Source organism: Leptopilina heterotoma, unplaced genomic scaffold (genome assembly GCF_015476425.1).
Source record: "Leptopilina heterotoma isolate Lh14 unplaced genomic scaffold, ASM1547642v1 Lhet_303, whole genome shotgun sequence".
Lineage (NCBI taxonomy): Eukaryota > Metazoa > Arthropoda > Insecta > Hymenoptera > Figitidae > Leptopilina > Leptopilina heterotoma.
Window position 1 is genome coordinate 19238 of NW_025111007.1, and position 26004 is coordinate 45241.

Below are 26004 nucleotides of genomic sequence, written 5' to 3' on the forward strand. Positions count from 1 at the left end.
TTTCTCTCCATTTACAAAAAATAAAAAAAAAATAAAAAATTGTAAATTTGGTTTGAAATTCTAGACGAGAGTTTTTGAAGTATATTCGAGCGAGAGGAGGTCAGAGTTAATAGTTCCACAACGGTCTTAATTAAACAAATTAAATTTAATTATATGTAAATTAATTTAACAGTGAGAACCAACAATTTGCCGGGAGGGTTAAAATTACTTACATTTGTATATGTATTTTTAAATTCTATTTTCAAATTATAAATAAGAGACCGCACTAGAATGAAAACAAGTTTTTTTTTTAGGGTAAAATGCTTAAAAAAACATTGGTCTCTTTTTGGGTCAACAAACAGTAGGTTCCCAGACAAAGCCAAGAGTGCGAAATACGTATGTGTCGTGTGTGTATAATATTCGACAAAAAAGAATTTTTGTAAAAATTATTTTTCTGCATATGAAACAAAAGGGCTACATTCTTTTGGGGAAACATTTTTATTTATTTACTAAATGTGTGTAAATTTATGATAAAAAAAAATTTTTTCTCAGTGTGACATACAAACTTTGGAAAATTCACCTTTATAAAGTCGTTTTTCACCCACAAAGCTCCCGCAACGATCGATGATGACGCAAATCAGTTTTTCTTTTTATTTATAAATATACTAGACGGCTGCATAATTTGACGGGATTTTTTTTATATAATATAATTATTATATAATATTCATTTATTTTTCTATGTGTGTTTATTTGTTGAATTTATTTTATATTTTTTGCCTCGATCAAAAGCATACTATTTGAAATATCAAAGAAAAATTCTTTGGAATATCAAAGAAATATTCTTTGAAATACTCAAGAAATATTCTTTGGAATATCAAAGCAATATTTTTTAAAATACCCAAGAAATATTTTTTCAGAATATAAAAAAAAATATATACTCTTTGGAATATCAAAGAAAAATTCTTTGGAATATCAAAGCAATATCTTTAAAATACCCAAGAAATATTTTACAGAATATTAAAGAAATACTGTTTGGAATACTCAAAAAATGTTCTTTGGAATCCACAAGAAATATTTTTCAGAATATCACAGAAATATTCTCCGTAATATCAACAAATATTATTTCTAATATTAAAAGTATATTCTTTGAAATACCCAAGAAATATTTTTTAGAGTTTGAAAGAAATATTCTTTGGAATATCAAAGGAATATTCTTTGGAATATCAAAAAAATATTATTTGTAATATCAAAAGCTTATTCTTTGAAATACCCAAGAAATATTCTTTAGATAATCAAAGAAATATTCTTTAAAATGCCCAAGAAATATTTTTTGTAATATTATGAAATATTCTTTGAAATATCCAAGAAGAATTCTTTGGAATATCCAAGAAATATTCTTTGAAAAACTCAAGAAATATTCTTTGGAATTCTCAAGAAATATTTTTCAAAGTATAAAAGAAACACTCTTTGGAATGTCAAAGAAATATTCTTTAAAATACTCAAAATATATTCTTTGGAGTCCAAAAAAAAAAAAAATTTTAAATATCACAGAAATATTTTCCTTAATATCAAAAAGTATTATTTCGTAATATCAAAATCTTATTCGTTAAAATACCCAAGAAATATTCTTTAGTGATTGAAAGAAATATATTCTTTGAAATATACTCAAGAAATATTCTTTGGAATTCACAAGACATATTTCTCAGAATATCACAGAAATAATCTCCGGAATATCATACAATATTATTTGTAATATCAAAATTTCTTTGAAATATTCTATTCAAGAAATATTCTTTAGATAATCAAAGAAATATTCTTTAATAAATTGACCGAGAAATATTCTTTGGTATATTATTTAAAATATTCCTTGAAATATCAAAGAAGAATTCTTTGAAATATCCAAGAAATATTTTTCATAATATCAAAGAAATACTCTTTGGAATGTCAAAATAATTATTCTTTGAAATCCTCAAAAAATATTTTTCAAAATATTACAAAAATATTTTTCGGAATATCAAAAATTATTATTTTGTAATATCAAAAGCTTATTCGTTAAAATACCCAAGAAATATTCTTTAGAGTTTGAAAGAAATATTTTTTGGAATATTAAAGGAATACTCTTTGAAATTTTTAAAAAATGATTCTGGAAATACCCAAGAAAAATTCTTTAGATAATCAAAGAAATATTCTTTGGAATATTATAACAATATTCTTTGAAATATCCAAGAAGAAATTTTTGGAATATCCAAGAAATGTTCCTAGATAAACTCAAGAAATATTCTTTTTAAATTCTAAAGAAATATTTTTCAGAATATCAAAAAAAAAAACTCTTTAGAATATGAAAAGCATACTCTTTGGAATATTAAAAAAATATTCTTTGAAATACCCAAGAAATATTCTTTCTAATATCAAAAAATATTATTTGGAATATCATAAGCATATTCTTTGAAATACGCAAGAAATATTCTTTAGAGTTTGAAAGAAATACTTTTTGGAATGTCAATGAAATATTTTTTGTAATATCAAAGAAATATTCTTTGAAATACCCAAGAAATATTCTTTCTAATATCAAAAAATATTATTTGGAATATCATAAGCATATTCTTTGAAATACGCAAGAAATATTCTTTAGAGTTTGAAAGAAATACTTTTTGGAATGTCAATGAAATATTTTTTGTAATATCAAAGAAATATTCTTTGAAATACCCAAGAAAAATTCTTTAGATAATCAAAGCAATATATTCTTTAAAATACAAGAGAAATATTTTTATAATATTCCAAAGAATATTCTTTGAAATATCCAAGAAGAATTCTCTGGAATATCAAAGAAATATTCTTTGAAATACCCAAGAAACATTCTTTAGATAATCAAAGCAATATATTCTTTAAAATACAAAAGAAATATTTTTAAAATATTCCAAAGAATATTCTTTGAAATATCCAAGAAGAGTTCTCTGGAATATCAAAGAAATATTCTTTGAAATACTCAAGAAATATTTTTTGGAATTCTCAAGAAAAAGGGCATGTCCCGTTATGTTTCTTAAATAAATAAATAAATATTCTTTGAAATGAACAAAAAATATTTTTCGAAATAATAAAGAAATACTCTTCGGGATACAAAAGTAATATTTTTTTGTATCTTCCAAGAAAGATATAATTTTGGAATATCAAAAAAAAAATGTTAATAATTGGTAATAATGGAATATTCCAATGGAATGTTTCAAAAAGAAATTATCGTTGAATCTTTCGCAGAGATTGACATAAAGCATTTTTGAAATCAATACAAGTACACTTAATGACACGCAAATTGAATCTCTTTGCATAATTAATTTTTATCGATTCACGATACATTTAATGCAGAAATGAATAATGATATAACATATGTCCGAAGGTTCAGTATTTTTAAATAAAAAGTTTATAATAATACATAATATAAAAACAGCAATCATGAATTCTATACTCATTCTTTTGCCTTGAAGAAAGTTTTATTTCAATTTCCCTTTTTTTTGGGAAACAAGAATAAATAATTTACTTTTAGAAAAATTACTATAGAAAATTAATACTTTGGAAGTATATTAATGAGTGCAATAAAAAAGAAACGAACCATGGGAAATAGATACGAAACTATAATAAGATTACTGACGCCCTTCAACCTCATCAACTTTCTTAATTTAATTATCCTTCTTCTCCTTCTAAATAAAAATGATTGATTTTCAAAAGTCGCATTATTTTTATTTGCTAACAAATATAGAATTTAACTACTTGTAAAAAGAAACTATTTTTATGCTTAATTTTTTAAATAAAAAAAAAGTATAGAAAAATAAGAGAAAGATGAATAAAATAAATCAAGTTTTATTGGGGGGAAAAAACGAGCGAGTGTTGGTAACACATGTTTAGGAATACATTAGTGATTTATCTTCAATGATGATAAGAACAGATTCCACAAGGATTGCGTGTAGCTTTTCCCTATTTCAATATATATAAGACGATGAAAATTTATTTTCCACTTCACTTAGCAATTTTTCGTGGAAAAAGAAGAAGTGCTACGTCATATACAAACAGAAAAAAATCGCATTCAATCAAGATCTGATATCTTTATATCTCATCTATAATTTAAAAATACTTTCATATACATTTCATCTAACTCATGATTATTCTATTTAAGGGGTTACAGCACTTTGACCCGACCAAAATATATGCTTTTTTAACTATTTTTATTAAAGAATAGAATTTTTTTTTATGAAATTTAAAACACTTTAGGGTATTATACTACTCTTAAAGTACAAAAAAATAATTTATTTTTAAAATTTTTTTAAAAAATGACGGTCTTTATAAATCTTTAGTATTTTGATCTGGAATCTGTAGATCTATTGATGTATAGATAAGAAGATCTATGAATCGAAGAATCTATGGAATTTAGAACCTATGATATAAAAATTTATGGATCTATATTTTAAATCTGTGAATATAAGGATCTAAGGATCTATGAATCTAAAAATCTGTGTATCTAAGGATCTATGGATCATAAGATCTTTGGATTTAAAAATCTATATGATCTAAGATAGATTTATTTTTTATTTATTTATTTATTTTTATTTTTTATCAAAGATTTTGTTGATCTAAGATCTATAGATCTTTTATTTGAATCTGTCGAACTAAGGATCTAAGGATCTATGAATTTAAAAATCTGTTTATCTAAGGATCTATGGATCTATTATCTCTGAACTTATGGATCTTTTATTTGAATCTGTTGATCTAAAGATCAAAGGATCTTTTAATCTAAAAATCTGTGTATCTAAGGATCCATTCATCAATGGATCTACAGATCTATGAATCTATTAATCTAAGGATCTTTGAATCAAACAATGTATGAATTTCAGAATCTATCATTTAAGAATTTATGGATCTTTTTATTTAGATTTTATTGATCTAAGGATCTGTTAATCTAAATATTTGTGTATCTAAGAACCCATAGATCTGTGGATCTATAGATCTGTGAATCACATGAATTATGAATTAAAGAATCTATGAAATAAATATTTGTGGATCTTCATTTTGAAACTGTCGTTCTAAGGATTTATGAATTTATTAATCTCTGTATCTAATGATCTATGGATCTTAGGATCAATAGATCTAACGATCTATGGATATACGGATTTAAGAATCTATAATATGAGGATCTTAATTTAAATCTGTTGATCTAAGGATCTAAGGATCTATTATTCTAAAACTCTGTGTAACTAAGGATCTAAGGATCTATGGATCTAGGGATCTATGGATTTATGGATCTATGGATCTATGGATCTATGGATCTAAGAATCTATGAGTCAAACGATCTATAAATTAAAGAATCTATCATCTAAGATTTATGGATCTTTATTTAGAATCTGTTGATCTAAGGATCTAAGGATCTATTAATACAAAAATATGTGTAACTAAGTATCTAAGGATATATAGATCTATGGATCTAGGGATCTATGGATCTATAGACTTATGCGAATCTAAGGATCCATGAATCAAAGATAGATGTATATTTTGAATCTGTTGATCTAAGGATCTAAGAATCTAAAAATCTGTGCATCTAAGGATCTATTAATCTAAAGATCCATGGATCTATGGATCTATTAATCTAAGGATCTATGAATCAAACGATCTATGAATTTAAGAATCTATGATCTAAGAATTTATTGATCTTTATTTAGAATCTGTTGATCTAAGGATCTATTAATCAAAATATCTGTGTATCTAAGGACCCATAGATCTATGGATCTATGGATCTATCAATTAAAGAAACATATGATCTATGAATTTAAAAATATATGATATAAATATTTATGGATCTTTATTTTGAATCTGTTGATTTAAGGATCTATGAATTTAAAAATTTGTGCATCTAATGATCTATGGATCAGTGGATCTAAGGATCTATGAATCAAAGAATCAAAGGATCTATAAACTTAAGAATCTATAATCTGAGAATTTATGGATCTTTATTTTGAATCTGTGAATCTAAGGATCTATAGATCTATGAATAAAATAATCAAATGATCTATGAATTTAAGAATCTATTATCTAAGAATTTATGGTACTTTATTTTGAATCTGTTGATCGAAAGATCTAAGGGTCTATAAATCTGATAATCTGTGTATGTAAGGATCTATAAGGATTTACAAATGAATCAAAGAATCAAAGAATCTATGGAGTTAAGAATCTTTTATGTAAGTATTTATGGATCTAAAAATCTTTGTATCTGACGATCTATGGATCTAGGGTTCTATTTATCAGAAGATATAAGAACCTGTCGATTTGTAAATCTATGATCTATGGATCTATGTTTCTTTGAATTTATAGATTTACGATTTACAAGTCTATAGAATATTTTCATCTATAATCTCTAAATCTATAATATACCATCCATGAATTTATGGATCTATAAATCTGTGATCTGTATAGATCAATGATCTATGTCTTGATCAATAATATAAAAATAGGTAGATCGGCGATCTATATAGATGGATTTACTTATAGGCTTATATCTAGAAAATATAGATCCATTATTATTTTGTGGATCCATAGCCTCTAGATCTATGATCTATGTGGATCTTTTGTCTGTAAACTTACGAATTAAATTAAATAAAAAAAAAATTACATCTAATAATTAGTTTGCGTTCCAAGCTATCTATATTTCTCGTTTTTCTTCATTTGTCCACATAACGATAAAATTGATCTATTTGCATAACAGGAACTGGTGTCATCAAATCCAAATCAAAGAAACTGGAGAGGAATTTTAATAGCTTTACTTGTCATTATCGCCGTCCTAGCCCTTATTGTCACATCTGTCGCACTTCTAACACCTCCAGATGATTCCACTCGAATAAAAGGAGATCCTTTAACATTTGGACAGGTAAATGAAGACAAATTCAAAAAAAAAAAGTTTCTCTTCTCCCAATAACTGAAAATTATTAATATTTGTTTTCCTATTACTAAATTATAAATACAAAACTAAAACAATTATAAATTTAGTATTTTCTAAATTATAAATTTGGTATTTTTTAAATTATAATTTTAGTAGTAGGGGAATGTAGTCAAGGTTGGTCTACTGTCTAGGTAGGCCACTCGCGTTTTTTTGTCAAGTTCACTAGCGCCACCTACGCGCATTTTTGTCGAAGCTTGTCTTAGTGAAACCTAACTTTTTGTTCAATTACATTTTCGGAAAATCGAAAATTGTGTTTTCTGTGACGTCGGTACAAAAAAAGCTCAAAAAAAGTTTTGTGCATAATGTGAAAAACCATTAATAAAAGATAAAAAACAAATTGAATCGTCAAGGCAAGTATGCAGAAAATTTGTGGGACTCATGGTTGAAAGGAAAACAAAGTAAAAAATCGAATCCCGAAACGTATTTCTTTATGGTTACAACAATTCGGTAATGTTACTTACTGTTAAGGTCGGCCACTGTGTGTTTAAAATGCGCAAAGCTGAGGACGAGCTACTTCATTTGCAAAAACTGCAATTCTGTATAACTCATAATATAATTGATCGTCTTATTAATATTTTTATTTAATTTTATTAATATTTTAGTGCAAAATTTTTTTTTATTTATATTTATTTTTTTATATTGTTTATTGTTATTATTTTGTTATTTCATTAAGTTACAAACTGTAAACAATAAAGAATCAATTTTCCGTAACTCCAAACATGATATTTTATTTTTTAAAGATTAATGCCCTTTGAATTTTAAACATGGCCGACCTTGACTGTAATGGCCAACCTGGACTACAAAATTTTTTTTTTTTAAATCTTTATAACTTTTTCATTTTTAAACCTGTCAATTTACTTTGTACAGAAAAAATGTTCCTATTAAACAGGACTTTCCAACCATATACTTCAATTGTCCAAATTCATTTTTAAAAAAAAGTTATAAACAAAAGTCAAAGAGGTGGCCGACCTAGACTATGTTCCCCTATAGTATAAATTCTTATAGGTACTAAATTGATATTAAAAATATTTATTTCTTTGAAATAGAAATTTTTCATACTGTAATAAATTTTTTACCGTGTTTAATCCAGTGTTTTTGGGAGAATATAATTTTTTTCTCAGCATCAAAGGAGGGATTTATGAAAGATTAGAAGGGGAGGAAAAATTGACGTTTTAATGGAATAGTTTTTTTTTCTTTCTTGGTGTGAGTGCGAAGACTTTAGTCTACGATTGATCGCCTTAAATATACGTATGAAGGGTAGAAAAGAGTAGCTTCGTCGAACATCTAGATTATAAACGGAACAATAGAAGATAAGAGCATACTTGAGTTCCTGTTCTGAGTACTAGTTTTTCTTTGTCTTTTCATAGTTGGTGAAGGACTACTTATTACCCAAGTTCTTTAACGGCACTTGGATGAGCAATCAACACATATGCTACGGCGATTATTATGGTGGCATCTCGTTAATGGATGTTTCCGATCCTAATAGCACTGCACGAATTTTAATGCCAAAAGAAATAGTCGTACGTACTTTTAAATCGCAATATAATATCTACAGTTGAGACAAAAAAAGGAATTAAAATTGTTGCAAAAGCAAAAGCAACAATTTTGATTCCTTTTTTTGTCTCAATTTGAGATCATTTAGAAAAACTCTCGAAAACTATCTGATTATCTAAAAATTTGATTTCTCAATAAACATTAGGGAAGTTTGAATCCTGCAAAATTCTTTCTCTCGCCGGATCATAGATATTTATTGTTAGCTAAAAACGTGAAGGAATTATTTCGATATTCATATTGGGCTCAATATACAATCTACGATGTCAATACGCAGTGAGTATTCATTAGGTTGTTTGTTTTTCAAATACGAAAATATGAATTTAAACATAGGTGCGTATATATGAAGAAGAAAAACAATTATGGAATTAAATATTTTATGGTGTGGAAAAATATTTAATGACGTTCCTTCCTGTATAGTGATACGATACCATTAACTCCATATCCTGAAAAGGATCCTCATCCTTATTTAATGATGGCAAAATGGACACCCCGTGGTCATGGTATCGTAATGATACAAGATTATGATATTTACTACAAAACTGGTCCTTTAAGCAATATGGCATATCGCGTGACCAACACTGCAGTACCTGGTATTTTATCCAATGGATTACCTGATTGGCTGTATGAAGGTACCGTATATTCAAAACAATTTCATCTCTTTAACCCAAAAGGCATATTTTCTAATATTGAAATATAAAATGCATATTCAATCATTTCATTCATTTTATTTTATAATATTTCGAAGTGTATCATTATTGTCAGCAGGAGAAGAGTTTCTCCTTAATTAAGTGATTCTATATCTTTATTAAATAATTAACAAACGGGTTTTTCTGATTTAATAGATTATTTACTGCAATAAAGTGGTAAGATATCTGCAACCTTGCGACAAGATTACAAATTATTATTTGTAGCAAATTTTGCAAGCTTTGTACTTGAATACTAAAACCTATATATCATTTTATTATTTTTTTTACAATTTGCTACTATTTGGATACTTTTTTTATATTTATAATATTAATATTAATATAATATTAATATAATATAATTATATTAATAATATTAATATAATATAATTATATTAATAATATAAATAATTAATATAATATTTTTATATTTATAGTATATATTTATATTAATTAAATTCTTACAATCTTGTTAGAATAACAAATAATAATAATAATAAATAATAATTCTTGTAAGAAACATTTCAAAAAATTAAAAAAAAATTTCCCAGAATAATTCAATTATTTAAAAAACAAAAAATTTAGTTCTTTGCAACTATTCAATTATTTTCATAATTCATTATTTAAAATACAATTTTCATAAAATTTTTCGAAAAAAATTAATTATTTAAAAAGATTTTTACAAAATTCTTTCACAAGAATTCAACTATTTTTATAAATAATAAAATTCTTCTCAGGAATTCAATTATTGTTAAAATTTTTATCAAACATTCGTTGCAAGAATTCAATTATTTTCAAATATTTTTTAAAATTCAATTATTATCAATATCTACTATTTTAATAAAAAAAATTTCCTATAAGAATTCAATTATTTAAAGAAAAAATTTTTATAAATTTCGTTGCAAACGTTCAATTATTTTTTAAAAATCATATAAAGTTTTCAAACAGGAATTCAATTATTTAAAAAACAATTTTCACAAGATTTTTCAAAAAAAAAATCAATTATTTAAAATATAATTTTTCAAAAATGTTTTGAAAAAATTCAATTATTTCAAAATATTTTTATAAAATTCTTCAAACGAATTCAATTTTGTCTTTATAAAAAATAAAATCTTTCTGAGGAATTCAATTATTTTTTAAAAATTTTATTTAAATTCGTTGCAAGAATTCAACTATTTTTATAAATAATAAAATTCTTCTCAGAAATTCAATTATTGTTAAAATTTTTATCAAACATTCGTTGCAAACATTCAATTATTTTCATGCATAATAAAATTTTCACAGGAATTCAATTACTTAAATTACAATTTACACAAAATTTTTCGAAAAGAATCAATAAATTAAAAAATTTTTACAAAATTCTTCACAAGAATTCAATTATTTTTATAAATAATAAAATTCAGCGCAGAATTTTAATTATTTTTAATAAAATTTTTAATGAATTTCTCGAAAAGATTCAATTATTCTTAAAAATTATATTAATATTCTTCGAAAGAATTAAATTATTTAAAAAAGTTTTGATATAATTTATTTACTAGAATTTTATAATTATTTTCAATACATTTTTAATTAAATTTCTTAAAGAGTTCAATTATTTTCAAAAATTTATGGAAATTCAATTATTTTTATAAATTTTAATAAAATTTGTTGCAAGAATTCAATTATTTTTACAAATAATAAAACTCATCGGAGAGGATTTCATTTATTTTTAATACAATTTTTCAATTTTAAATGAATTCCTTGAATGAAAATGCAATTATTCTTAAAAATTATATTAATATTCATTTAAAGAATTGAATTATTTTTAAAAATTTTGATATAATTTCTTTACTAGAATTCAATAATTATTTTAATGAAATTCTTAGTAACAATTCTAAAAATTGGAATTATATTAAATATCTACTATTTTAATAAAAAAATTCGCAAAAGAATTCAATAAATAAAAAAAATGTAAAAACATTCTTTGCAAAAATTAAATTATTTTTATAAATAATAAAATTTTCACAAGAATTCAAAATTATTTAAAACAAAAAATTTCATAAAATTTTATGAAAAAAAATCAATTATTCAAAAAGATTATTTTATTATTCTTTTCAAGAATTCAATTATTTAAAAAAAATTAAATACAGTTCTTCGCTAGAATTCGCTTATTTTTTTAAATAATAAAATTCTTCTTTAGAATTCAATTATTTTTATAAATTTTAAAAAAATTTGTTGCAAGAATTCAATTATTTTCCTAACTAATAAACCTCATCGCTGAATTTCAATGAATTTTAATACAAGTTTAATTAATTTAAATTCTCAAAAAACGCAATTATTCTTAAAAATTTCATAAAACTTTTTCAAAAGATTTTAATTACTTAAAAAAGTTTTGATATAATTTGTCTACTAGAAGTCAAAAATTATTTCCAATACATTTTAAATTAAATTTCTTAAAAGAATTTCATTATTTTCAAAAAATTATATTAAAATTATTCAAAAGAATTCAAAATTATTATATTTTATTATTATAAAAAATTATTATATATTATATTATATATTATTATATTATATATATATATATATATATATATTTAAATTTATTTAATAATATTTAAATTTAAATTTAATAAAGCTCTTTATAAAAATTCAATTTTAAGGTAAAGAATATTCAATTATTTAATAAATAATTAATTTTTTTATTTAAATAATTAAATTCTCGTAGAACTTTCTAATAAAAATTGATTTAAAATTGGATTTCAGTTAAAATTTTAGATGAACAAAAAATAATTGAATTTCGTTTTCAAAAAAACTTCACTTTGACATCATTTAAAATTTTTTAATACCTTTGGAAAAATAGATAGGTATTTAAATATTTATTTAAAAAAAATTATTCTTTTGTTAAGATTAATTATCGAGTACAAAGCCTGAAATTGCACCAAACTTGTTAAAAAATTATTTGTAGCAAAATTGCAGTAATCTTGCTGCAGATTATTTGTAGCAAGTCTGATACAATCTTCATGTAAGCATATAACGTAAACTTGCATCAAATTTTCTAATTAATCTTGTAACAAGTTGACAAGTATTTACTTGTCAACTCATTGACAGCTTACATTTTTTATTGCAACAAGTTTACACCCAATCAAATATTAATCTATTTGGCAATTTTTCTACTAAAGATACTTCGATGTTTTTTATGAAAATTTCTTCTCATCTCTAAATGATATAATAAAGCTTAATGATATAATCGTTATTAGTTTTTAAGACAGTGGGAATACGGCAATATTTTAACACAACAGAAGTTTCCTACATCGCAATAATATTCCTAATGTCAATTCAATATTTGTTGCGTATTCTTGCAGAAGAAATATTACATAGTGCAGAGGCTGTATGGCTATCCAAAGATGGACATATGATGCTGTATGCCTCGTTTAACGATTCTCTTGTTAAGGAAGTGCATAGTGTTAAATATTTAGATAATCAATATCCCACGATGCGACATTTACGATATCCGAAGGTAAATTATTGACAATATTTATTTTAGAATTCCTTCCGAAAGGAACAGAAATATCGAAAAATTACAAAACCAACATATTTTTACTCTATTTCTGTAAATTCATAATGTTTTCCCCTCTTTTTGCTACATAGCCTGGAACACCCAATCCTACTGTTAATCTTTACGTTGCCGATCTTGCCGATCCAAAGAATATTAATACAAAATTAGTCAGACCACCGACTCTTATTCTCAATCACGCGTAAGTTTAGCTTTTGCTCCAAATTCAAAAATAATCCTAAAAATTTCTAATTTTAAATTCAATGATGATAAATTTTTAGAGATTATTATTTTACCACCGCTTCGTGGATATCACTAACGGAAGTGTGCATTACTTGGACTACGCGGAGGCAAAATATATCCATTGTTTCCGTTTGTAAAAGTCCATTATGGCACTGTCAGGTTTGTGCACAATGTCCCAACAATCCTAATTATCCTGATTTTTTTGAAAATCTGGTTATTCAGTATATCCTAATTTCTGATGAATCCATGAATCTAAATGTTCAGTATTCTAATTTTTGGAGAATCTCGATATTTATTATTTGAATTAATTAGGATAATTATCAGTAAACTAATTTCCAAAAATCGGAAATGTCGTAATGATGCAGAGGAAATTTGAAGAGGGAAATGAATTTTTATTTTTACTCCAGGAAATACAGAGGATAGGAGGTGAAGGTAGAGGTTGGGTGGACACTCCAGCCGAAACACCACTTTTCTCATTTAATGGAAGTAGCTATGTGACAATTGCTCCTGTTCAAAGTGGATCGGCAGGATATTTTAAGCACATTGTATGGGTGAATGTACTAAAAAAACAAGTTGTGCCTTTAACGCATGGAAAATTTGAAGTCGTCAAGATACTCGCCTGGAATCAAAATAATGAAACAATGTGAGTATTGATATTCAAAATATTTTACATATATATATCCAAACTTTTGAAAAAAAAATTACTAGAAATTCCTTAGAACCTAATATTGATTCTACTGATACTGGCTAAACAATTTATTATGTCTACTGCTATTGCAAACATTACTATAAATTCGAAAAAAATTATTTCAAATATTAAAATACTGATAGATTTAATTTTGGTGCCCACTGAAAATTGCAGCAACATTGATCAACTTACCTCAATGTTTACAAATGTTGAGAATATCTTAAGAAAATTGACTACGAGAGTAAAAGTCAAAATTATTTTTTAACATAAAAGTGTCAAACTGCAGAGAATTGATGAAAAAACGAATCAAATTTTCAGTAACAATTTGATTCAATTCGGTAAAAATAATTGAAAACAATTTGGCATCAAATCGATACAATTTGGTATCGACCATTTGGTGTTAATTTGAACCAATTTGATGTCAATTTGGTCCAGTTTGATGTCTATTCTTTGCAATAAAGCATCAATTTAATATAGTTTGATAATAAATTGGTACAACTTGATATTAATTCGTTATAAGAAAATACCAATTTTAATCAATGTGGTAACTATTTGATTCAATATAATCCAATTTGGTATCGAATTAATGCAATTAAGTATCAATTTGATCTAACTTGTTATCAATTGGATCCAGTTTGGTATCAATTCGTTGCAATTAATTATCAAAGAATTCCAATTTGGTATCAATTTCATTCCATTTGGTGTCGATTTGATTCAATTTGATCCAATTTAGTATATCGAATTGATTCAATTAAGAATCAATTTGATCCAGTTTGATAACAAATTGGTACAACTAGACATCAATTCGTGACAATAAAATACCAATTTTATCCAATGTGGTATTTATTTGATTCAATTTCATCCAATTTGGTATCTATATGATTCAATTTGATCCAATTTGGTATCTATTTGATTCAATATCATTTAATTTGGTATCGAATTCATTCAATTAAGTATAAATTTGATTTAACTTGTTAGCAATTTGATCCAGTTTTGTATTAATTCGTTACTACTAAATATCGAAGAATTTCAATTTGGTATCACTTTGATTCAATTTGATCCAATTTGGTATCGAATTGATTCAATAAAGTATCAATTTAATTAAACATATTATCAATTGGATCCAGTTTGGTATCAATTCGTTGCAATTAAGTATCAAAAAATTACAATTTGGTATCAATTTGATTCAATTTGGTCAAATGCAATCTCATCATGATTCTAATTGGTAGCAATTCAAAGAATTTGATAACAATTTGATGCAATGTTGAATACCACATTGAATTGAACTGGTACCAAATTGTAACACGAATTGATAGCAAACTAGATCAAATTGGAACCAATTCATACCAAATTATGCAATTTGGTATAAATTGGTTCCCTTTTGATCTAGTTTGCTATCAACTCGTGTGACAAAATAATGACAAACTATTTAGAGTTAATAACAAATTGAAGAAAATTCCTATTAAATTAAAACGAATTGACACGAAATAGAATCAATTTGCTTCCAAATTGGATCAAATTGTTTTTTACTTTTCCGAAATTCATACCAAATAGAATCAAATTGAACCAAATTTTTATCAATTTGAAACAAATTTAATTAAATTGCAACGAATTAAATGAAATTTGATCAAATCGATATAAAATTGAATGATATACTGAATTGCAGAGAATTGGTAACAAAATGAATCAAATAATACCAAATATGATCAAATTGGAATTTACTTTCAGGGAATTCATATCCAAAAGGAATGGAACTATAATCAAATTGAATTAAATTGCAAAAATTTGAATGCAATTGGTACCAAATTGGTACCAATTTCATCCAATTCATTGTAATTCAATTTAATTTGGTATCAACTTGATTCAATTTGTTACCTAATCGTTGGAATTTGTACCAAATTAGTACCAATTTCATCAAATTCCTTGCAATTTAATTCAATTTGGTATCAATTTGATTCAATTTGTTATCAAATCGTTGCAATTCAGTAACGTTTTGATCCAATTTGATTCAATCTGCAGTTGCAGTTTAATTCAATTAGATTCAATTTGGTATTAATTTGATCCAATTTGATATCAATTTGGTCCAGTTTGATGTCTGTACTTTTGCAATAAAGCATCAATTTAATATAGTTTGATAACAAATTGGTACAACTCGATATTAATTCGTTACAATTGGCATCGATTTGATCCAATTAAGTATCAATATGATTCAACTTGTTATCAATTGGATAAAGTTTGGTATCAATTCGTTGCAATTAAGTATCAAAGAATTACAATTTGGTATCAATTTCATTCCATTTGGTGCCGATTTGATTCAGTTTGGTAACAAATTGGTACAACTTGATATCAATTCGTTACAATAAAATACCAATTTTATCCAATTTGGTATCTATTCGATTAAATATGACCCAATTTGGTATCGAATTGATTCAATTAAGTATCAATTTGATTTAACTTGTTATTTATTTATTTATTTGTAATATCAATTGGATAAAGTTTGGTATCAATTTGTTGCAATTAAGTATCAAAGAATTCCCATTTGGTATCAATTTGATTCCATTTGGTGTCGATTTGATCCAATTTGGTATCGATTTGATTCAATTTGATCCAATTTGGTATCGAATTGATTCAATTAAGAAGCAATTTGATCCAGTTTGGTAACAAATTGGTACAACTTGATTTCAATTCGTTACAGTAAAATACAAATTTTATAAAATGTGGTATCTATTTGATTCAATTTGATCTAATTTGGTATCTATTTGATTCAATATGATCCAATATAGCATCGAATTGATTTAATTATAATTATCAATTTGATTTAACTTGTTATCAATTGGATCCAGTTTGGTATCAATTCGTTGCAATTAAGTATCAAAGAATTCCAATTTGGTATCAATTTGATTGAATTTGATCAAATTTAATCTCATTGAAAAATTGCTATCAATTCAAAGAATTTGGTAACAATTCGGTGCAATGTTGCAAATTGTTAGCAATTTTCCGTAATTTTTTATCAACTCGTTGCCACTTGATATGATTCAATTTGATTTCATTTTGTTTTAATTGAATCCTATTTGGTATCAAATCGTTGCGATTAAATATCAATAGAATCCAATTTGATATTAACTAGAAGCAATTTAGTACCAATTTGTTTAAATTTGGAAACGACTTTCTACAGTTTGGTTGCAATTTTATTCAATTTGTTACAAATTCGTTTAAGTTCGATATCAATTTAATTCAATGTGTTTCAAGTAGGTTTTGATTTTATCCAATTTGATGTAATTCGTTGCAATTTAATTTATTTATTTCTGTTTTGCATCAATTTAATCCAATTTGATTCTACTTTGCATTAATTCCTTGAAAACGAATATCAATTTGATTCAACGTAGTTCCAACTTGATACAATTTAGTATCAATTCGTTTAAATCGTTTAAATTAATTATCAATTTAATAAAATTTAGCATCAATTCGATGTCAATTAAAACACAATTTAATCCGATTTGGTATTCATTTGATACTATTTAGTATTAATTCGAACCAACTTGGCATCAATTTGGTCCAAACTGGTATCAATTCTCTGCAATTAAGCATCAATTTGATCCAGTTTGGTAACAAATCGGTACAATTTGATATCAATTCATTACAATGAAATACAAATTTTATCCAATGTGGTATCGAATTAATTAAATTTGATCGAATTTGGTATCGAATTGATTCAATTAAGTATGAATTTGATTTAACTTCTTATCAACTGGATCCACTTTGGTATCAATTTTTTGCATTTAAATAGTAAATTAATTTAATTTGGTATTAATTTAATCAATTGAGTGCAATTAATTATCAATTTGATCCAATTTGGAATCAATTTGATTCTATTTGGTATAAATTCGTTTCAATTAAGTATGTTTTTTGTTTAATTTGGTATAAATTGGATCCAGTTTGGTATCAATTTTTTGCGATTCCTTTTGATATCAATTCCCTGGAAAGTAAATAGCCATTTGATCAAATTTGGTATCAGTTTGATTCATTTTGTTATCAATTCGCTGCAATTCAGTATCATTCAATTTTATATCGATTTGATCCAATTTCATTCAATTCGTTTCAATTTAATTAAATTTGTCTCAAATTGATAAAAATTTGGTTTATTTTAATTCTATTCGGTATCAATTCCTGGAAAGTAAATAACAATGTGTTACAATTTGGTAGCAATTTTATTTTCTATTTGGTATCAATTCGTTTTAATTTAATAGCAATTTTCTTCAATTTCTTATCAACTTTGAATATTTCTCATCATTTTGTCACACGAATTGATAGCAAAAAGCAAACTAGATCAAATTGGACCCAATTGATACCAAATTGCATAATTTGGTATGAATTGGTTCCAATTTGATCTAGTTTGCTATCAACTCGTGTGACAATTTGGTATACCAGTTTGATTCAATGTGGTACCAATTGCACACCTTGAAGAAAAGAATATCGCTGCAAATTTCGCTCCCGTGCTTGGGCACAATAATTAATTTGATTTCCAGAGAGAATTTATAAATATAAGACAAAAGTATCGTGAACCAGTTTTGGCAATGTTTCAGATATTTTATTGGCATACCGCCTTCACATCCAGGGCAACGACATCTCTATCGTGTGAGTTCAGTGCCACAGCAAGGTGGCAAGGTGCATTCAGCAGTTTGTATCACTTGCACCGATTCATCCAAAGTGGAGAATCGTTACGCACTCGCTGAGGGACAAAATAATATTCATCATCCGGAAATAAATGACGATTGGGTTAATAAAAATGACTGGAATCATCAGACAATTAATTTAGTCAAAAAGGAAGAACATACCTTGCGCAATGAACGTAATAATGATTTAGAGAATAAGACGAATCATCAAAATGAATCAAGTTAGTTTCAGCGAATTTAACTTCTATTTCTTTTATATTTACTGAATTTGCTTGTATTTTGCATATTAGTATTATTTATTTTACTGATTGCAGGCTTCGTACACTATAATTAATTTTAAAAAAAAGTAGCTATCGAGAAATTAATATTGATGACTCAATTTTTTCATAATTTCAAAATTTAATTATATTCAGAAGTAGAATAATTTTTTTTTCAAATAAATATTTAAGTCTACATATTTATTTTACCACAGAAATTAGAATATATTTTAAATGATTTCAATATAAAGCTTTTTTGAAATTTAACTATTTCTAAAAATTAGAACTTTAATTCTTCCAAAATTCAATTATTTTTTTACTGAAATTTTATCGAATAAAATTATTCAAAACTTTAATTATTTTGCATCAAAATAAATATTTAATTATATATTTCAGATTTCCAACAATTAACATTTTCAAACATTTCAATTTGAAAATCTTTTGAAATTTAATTATTTCCAAAAATTCACACTATAACGCTTCTAATATTCAATTATTATCTACAATTTTACATAAATTCTTATTAGAAAGTTTTACGAGAATTCAATTATTTAAATAAAAACATATAACTAAATTGAATTATTATAAAGAGCTTTTTATAATTGAATATAAATTATTCAATTAATTGAAAATTGTATTAAAAATAATTAAAATCTTGGGATGAGTTTCATTATTTATGAAAATAATTGAATTCTTGCAACGAATTTTATTTAAGCTTAAAAAAATAATTGAATTCTTGAGAAAAATTTTATTATTTATAAAAATAATTGAATTCTTGCAAAGTACTTGATTCAATTTTTTTTAATAATAATTGAATTCTTGTGAAAAATTTTATAAAAATGTTTTGAAATAATAATTGACTTTATTCGGAAAATTTTATTATTTAAGAAAATAATTGAATGTTTGCAAAGAATTTTATAACATTTTTTTAAATAATTGAATTCTTGTATAAATTCTTTATTAAAATAGTAGACATTGAAAATAATTGATTTTCAAAAAATTTTTGAGAATAATTAAATTGTTTCAAGAAATTTAATTAAAAATGTATTGAGAATAATTTGTAAATTTTATTATAAACAAATTATATCAAAATTTTTTAAAATAATTCAATTTTTTCAGAGAATATTAATTTCTTGCAACTAAGTTTATTAAGTTTTTTAAAAATAATTGAATTCCTAAGATGAATTTTATTTATAAAAAATAATTGAATTCTGATAAAGAAATTAATTCAATTTTTTTTAATAATTAAATTCTTGCGAAGAATTTTATTATTTATAAAAAAAATTGAATTTTTACAATGAATTTCTTTCTTTCTATGAATTTTATTAAAATTTTTGAGAATAATTAAATTATTTCAAGAAATTTAATTGAAAATTTATTAAAAAATAGCTTATAAATTCTAATAAACAAATTATACTAAAATTTTTTTAAATAATTTTATTCTTTCGAAGAATATTAATAAAATTTTTAAAAATAACTATATTCCTGAGAAGAATTTTATTATTTATAAAAATAATTGAATTCTTACAATAAACTTTAACATTTTTTTTTTAATATATAAGTGAATTTTTTCGAAGAAATTTCTAAAAAATCTTTTTAAATAATTGAATTTTATTCCAAAAATAATATGCAAATTGTGTTTTAAATAATTAAATTCCAGTGAAAATTTTGTGAGAATAATTAAATTCTTTAATGAAATTTAATTAAAAATGTATTGAGAATAATTTTTAAATTTTAATATAAACAAATTATATCAACATTTTTAAAAAGAATTCAATTTTTTTAAAGAATATTAATTTCTTGCAACAAAGTTTATTAAAATTTTTAAAAATAATTGATTTCTTGTGGAAATTTTATTATTTGTGAAAATAATTCAATTTTATATCCAAATTTGTATGAATTCTTGTGGAAAATTTTTTTTTAAACTAGTATCTAACTATTGAAAATAATTAAATTTCGAAAAAATTTTGAAAATAATTGAATCGTTTGAAAGAATTTTATTAAAATTTTTTAAATCGTTTCTAAGAATTTTATTAAAGTTTTTAAGAATAATTAAATTATTTCAAGAAATTTAATTGAAAATGTATTGAAAAATAGTTTATAAATTCTAATGAACAAATGATAATAAATTTTTTTTAAATAATTCTATTCTTTCGAAAAATATTAATAAAATTTTTAAAAATAATTGAATTCATGAGAAGAATTTTATTATATTTATAAAAATAATTGTATTCTTGCAATGAACTTAAAAATTTTTTTTTTTAAATATAATTGAATTTTTGCGAAGAAGTTTATAAAAATCTGTTTTAAATAATTGATTTTTTTCCCAAAAAGTAATATGAAAATTGAATTCTTATATAATTGAATTCCTTTAAAAATTTTATTATTTATGAAAATAATTGAATATTTTACAAAGAATTTTATATAAAATTTTTAAAAATAATTGAATTCTTTTGGAAAGTTTTTTATTAAAATACTAGGTAAAAAAATAATTGACTTCCAAATTATTTTTGAAAATAACTAAATCGTTTAAAAGAATTTTATTAAAATTTTTTGAATTGTTTCTAAGATAATTAAAAAATAAAATAAAATTTTTTTAATTTTCTTTTTTGAAAATAATTTGTTTATTCCAAGTATTAGCGAATTTAAAATAGTGCAAACTCTCAATAAAATGGTGAAAGTAGCTTTTAGTGTCACAAATCTAAAAAAAAATATCCAAATAGTAGAAAATTTAAAAAAAAAGTAATAAATAGGAGATTTTATAGTACATATGAGTTCGAAGCCTGTGATTATTGATTAGAATAACGAATAAGAAACGAAATTCTTTGTCGAAAAAAATAGAATTTAAGATATAGAATTTTGTAAATTGAAAATTTGTATTCATAAATATTTTTTTTTTTCTATAGAATTTAAATTGTTTGGAATTTGTTTTATTTAATCAGATTGTTGAAAATTTCCTTATGTTATTCTTTATACACATTCCTTTAAAGAAATACCGCAAAGACGTTTCCACTGGATTTCCATATAGGTTTCTACAAAGGAGCATTTCACAATTGTCTTTGAAAAACGCCATTTGTATACCATTTTCAGCACATATATATATATATATATATATATATATATATATATAATTATAATGCGATTTAAAAATGCTTATTCAGTAAAGGTCATTTATTTCGAAAAAAAATTTTAAAAACTTGATAATATTTCTATTATAGAAAAATCAATATTCTTCTTCCATTTAGAAATATAAAAATTTTTCCAATATTCTATTTTACTATTAACATAAAATATATTACGATGTTTCGTATTTTTAGAAAATTGACATTGAGTTCGAATTTTTATTTCATTTTGATTTATGTTTCATTGTGTTTATATATGCAGAAAAAAATTTACTTATTAACAGTTTATTAAGAGAGAATTTTGATTTTTTTTGCAGTTTGTTATAAAGAATAATTCGCTTCTTGATCAGTTTATGTTAGAAAAAAGTATTTTCATTTTAGCGATTTGTTATAAAAAAGGAGGATCAATTTGCTTATTTGTCGTTCGTTAATAATAAAAACTATAAATTGCTTCATATTGTAAATTTGTTTTTTTTATGAAAGTTGATGTCTTTTCAGAAAATCAAGTAGCTTGTCAATATCACAGTGCAATATTTTCGCCAAGTTATGAATACTTTGTGTTGGAATGTCATGGACCCTGCATTCCTTCAGTGTCTTTGTATAAAACAGAAATGCCAGCGCCTCGATTTATTGCTTTACTTCAAAATAATTCCTTACTTCATGTGAGTATGAATTAAAAATTAAAAATTAATTTACTGAAGATTGCGATCGGTCAGTAAGGATAAACTATCCAAGTTGTTTCTTTCAATGATTTTTTAAATGAAGACTTTAATTTTGACTCTGACTTAAATTTCAAACTTAACTTTGACTTGAAATTTGACTTTGATTTTTGATTCGTATTTGACTTCGACATTGACTTTTTGATTTTGACTTTAACTCTGACTTTCACTTTGATTTCAAAATTTGCCTTTGCCTTTAACTCTGATTTTCACTTTGAGTTCAAATTTGACTTTGACTTTAACTCTGATTTTTACTTTGAGTTGAAATTTGACTTTGATTTTCACTTTATGTTCAAATTTGATTTTTAATTTAACTCTGACTTTCACTTTGATTTTAAATTTAACTTTAACTCTGATTTTCACTTTGACTTTAAATTTGACTTTCACATTCACTTTATGTTCAAATTTGATTTTGACTTTAACTCTGACTTTTACTCTGAATTCATATTTGACTTTAACTCGTAATTTGACTTTGATTTTTTATTCGTTTTTGACATTGATTTTAAAGTTTGACTCTCACTTTGATTTCAAATTTGACTTTTACTTTCACTTTAAGTTCAAATTTGACTTTGAATTTAACTCTGACTTTAACTTTGAATTAATATTCGACTTTCACTTTAACTATGACTTTCACTTTGAGTTCAAACTTGACTTTCACTTTCAAAATAAAAGTCAAAGTAAATACTTTGACTTTCACTTGGAATTCAAATTTGACTTGGAATTAAACTCTGACATTCACTTTAACTTCAAATTTGACTTTGACTTTCACTTTATGTTCAAAATTGACTTTGACTATAACTCTGACTTTCACTTTGATTTAAAATTTGACTTTGACTTTAACTATGACTTTCTTTGTAAGTTCACTTTAATTCTGATTTTCCATTTAACTTTGAATTTGACTTTAATTTTTACTTTGAGTTCAAATTTGACTTTGACTTTAACTCAAATTTTCACTTTGAGTTCAAATTTGACTTTGACTTTCACTTTATGTTCAAATTTAATTTTAACTTCAACTCTGACTTTCACTTTGAGTTCATATTTGATTTTAACTGGTAATTTGATTTTGACATTGACTTTTAAGTCTGACTTTCACTTTATATTCAAATTTGACTTTGACTAGAACTCTGACTTTCACTTTGATTTTAAATTTGACTTTAACTCTGATTTTCACTTTGACTTTAAATATGACTTTGACTTTGAGTTCAAATTTGACTTTCACTTTTACTTTATGTTCAAATTTGACTTGGAATTTAACTCTTACTTTCAATTTGATTTCAAATTTGAGTTTAACATTAACTATGACTTTCAGTTTGAGCTAAAATTTGACTTTGACTATAACTCTGACTTTCATTTTGATTTCAAATTTGACTTTAACTCTGATTTTCACTTTAAGCTAAAACTTGACTTTGACTTTGAGTTCAAATTTGACTTTCACTTTCACTTTATGTTCAAATTTGACTTGAAATTTAACTTTGACTTTCACTTTAACTATGTCTTTCACTTTCAAAATGAACTTCAAAGTGTATACTTTGACTTTCACTTTGAATTAAAATTTGACTTTGAATTTAACTCTGACTTTCACTTTGAATTCATATTTGACTTTAAATGGTAATTTAACTTTGATTTTTTATTCTTTTTTGACATTGATTTTAAGTTCAAATTTGACTTTTACTTTGAAATTGAAAGTATAAGAGTGTATATTTTGACTTTCACTTTGAAATCACGTTTGACTTAAAATTTAACTCTGACTTTTACTTTGAGTTCATATTGGACTTTGACTTTCACTTTATGTTCAAAATTGACTTTGACTATAACTCTGACTTTCACTTTGATTTCAAATTTGACTTTGAATTTGTCTATGACTTTCACTTTGAGTTCAAATTTGACTTTAAATTTAACTCTGACATTTACTTTAAATTCAAATTTAACTTTGAATTTAACTCTGACTTTCACTTTGAGTTCAAATTTCACTTTTACTTTCACTTTGAGTTTAAATTTGACTTTTGCTCTGATTTTCAATTTTATTTCAAATTTGTCTTTAGCTTTGACTTTGATTTTCAAAATGAAAGTGACAGTCAAAGTATTTACATCAATTTTAGAATTAATTAATATTAATCGAACTATTAAATATTAATAACTAAAGTTATGTAATTATTTCTAAATATCTAAAATCTGAATTATGTTTGCAATTTACGCAGGAAAGACTTGCTAAAGTAGCTCTTCCACAAATAAAAACATTTCCCGTTCAGATAAGCGGCGGCTATGATGCTCAGGTGAAGCTTCATTTGCCGCCAGGTTTGCGGGACGAAGAAATCACTCGCTACCCAATGGTTATCCAAGTGTACGTAGATATATCATGTCTATAATATATACAGTCTATAATACGCAATTTATAATATTAAATCCAAAATATAGAAAATTAAATAAATAATAAAGATATTCCCTACTTCTTTTGAATCCATTTGTGTGTTAAAATAAATTCAATAAGAAATTTCTACATGAAATTTCCCACATAGCAGAGAAAGTTTCATTAAGCTTGCGGCAAGCTTACGGTGCAATATTTCCGAGCTTACAGCGCAAGATTGTCGCAAGATTGCAAAAAACTTGCAATATTTCGTACTAAGCTTGCAATAATCGTTCCTTGCAATTATTCAATTTTGTAGCAATTATTCATCAATTATTCGTGCCAAAATTGCAGGAACATTTCATGGCAAGCTTGCAATTTTTGTTTTTACCGCACGAGAAATAAAATTTAAAAAATTTCAATTTAAAACTTTCTGAAATTTAATAATTTCTAAAAAAAAAAAAAATTTTGACAATTATTAACTAAACTTGATCTCTAAATCAATATTTTTTTTAATAAATTTACGAAACTTCTTTGAGAATTCAGTTATTTTAATATACAAATTTTCATTCGAATTTTTGAGAATTCAATTATTTTCAATATTTGCAAGTAAAAATTCTTCAACAGTTGATTTTTAAAAATTATAACAAAATACTTGAAAAAAAATTAAATCATATTTTGAATTAAATTTTATAAAATTGCAATTATTCAAAAAAAATTTTTAATTGTTTCGAAAAAAATCAAAAATTTAACTAAACTTTATTAAAAATGCCTTTTGATTATATTTTTTTTATAGAAATGGCGCACCAGGGGCACAATCAGTGAATGAAATGTTTAAAATCGACTGGGGAACAGTGTTGGCAAGTGAAAAAAATATGATTGTCGTGGAAATTGACGGCAGAGGAAGTGGTGGACAAGGTTATCAATTGATGCACGAAGTGTACCATCGATTGGGCACCGTTGAAGTCGCCGATCAACTTGAAGTCACAGAGTATTTATTTTGAATTTACAAATTTCCATAAATAATATTAATAACACGTAATAAAAACAAAAAAATAAAAATCACACATTTTTTCTTGAAAGTAATAAATTTATACCAAAACGGTTCAAGTTGGTACCAAAAAATTAGGATCAATTTGTGATTGATGAGCATTTTCTTTGGTATGAATTTTTTTTTAATTTGGTATCAATTCATTGCAAAAAAGTTTGGATCAAAATTTATAGTTTGATTCAC

The 26004-nt window shown here is 24.1% G+C and overlaps 1 protein-coding gene across 2 annotated transcripts in view; it reads left to right on the top strand.

Moving 5' to 3' along the window:
• Positions 1–26004, top strand: part of LOC122504540 (inactive dipeptidyl peptidase 10) — a 37660-nt gene that overhangs the window by 7142 nt on the left and 4514 nt on the right. The window contains exons 2-14 of one of the 2 annotated variants that reach the window (XM_043615694.1): positions 6134–6197; positions 6722–6883; positions 8323–8475; positions 8655–8782; positions 8927–9138; positions 12534–12688; positions 12820–12926; positions 13006–13126; positions 13375–13610; positions 18239–18549; positions 22206–22369; positions 24625–24767; positions 25567–25761. In XM_043615694.1, the coding sequence (XP_043471629.1) occupies positions 6134–6197; positions 6722–6883; positions 8323–8475; positions 8655–8782; positions 8927–9138; positions 12534–12688; positions 12820–12926; positions 13006–13126; positions 13375–13610; positions 18239–18549; positions 22206–22369; positions 24625–24767; positions 25567–25761 (2151 nt within the window). The remainder of the gene's footprint in view (positions 1–6133; positions 6198–6721; positions 6884–8322; positions 8476–8654; positions 8783–8926; positions 9139–12533; positions 12689–12819; positions 12927–13005; positions 13127–13374; positions 13611–18238; positions 18550–22205; positions 22370–24624; positions 24768–25566; positions 25762–26004) is intronic. The other variant, XM_043615695.1, reaches the window with a different exon arrangement.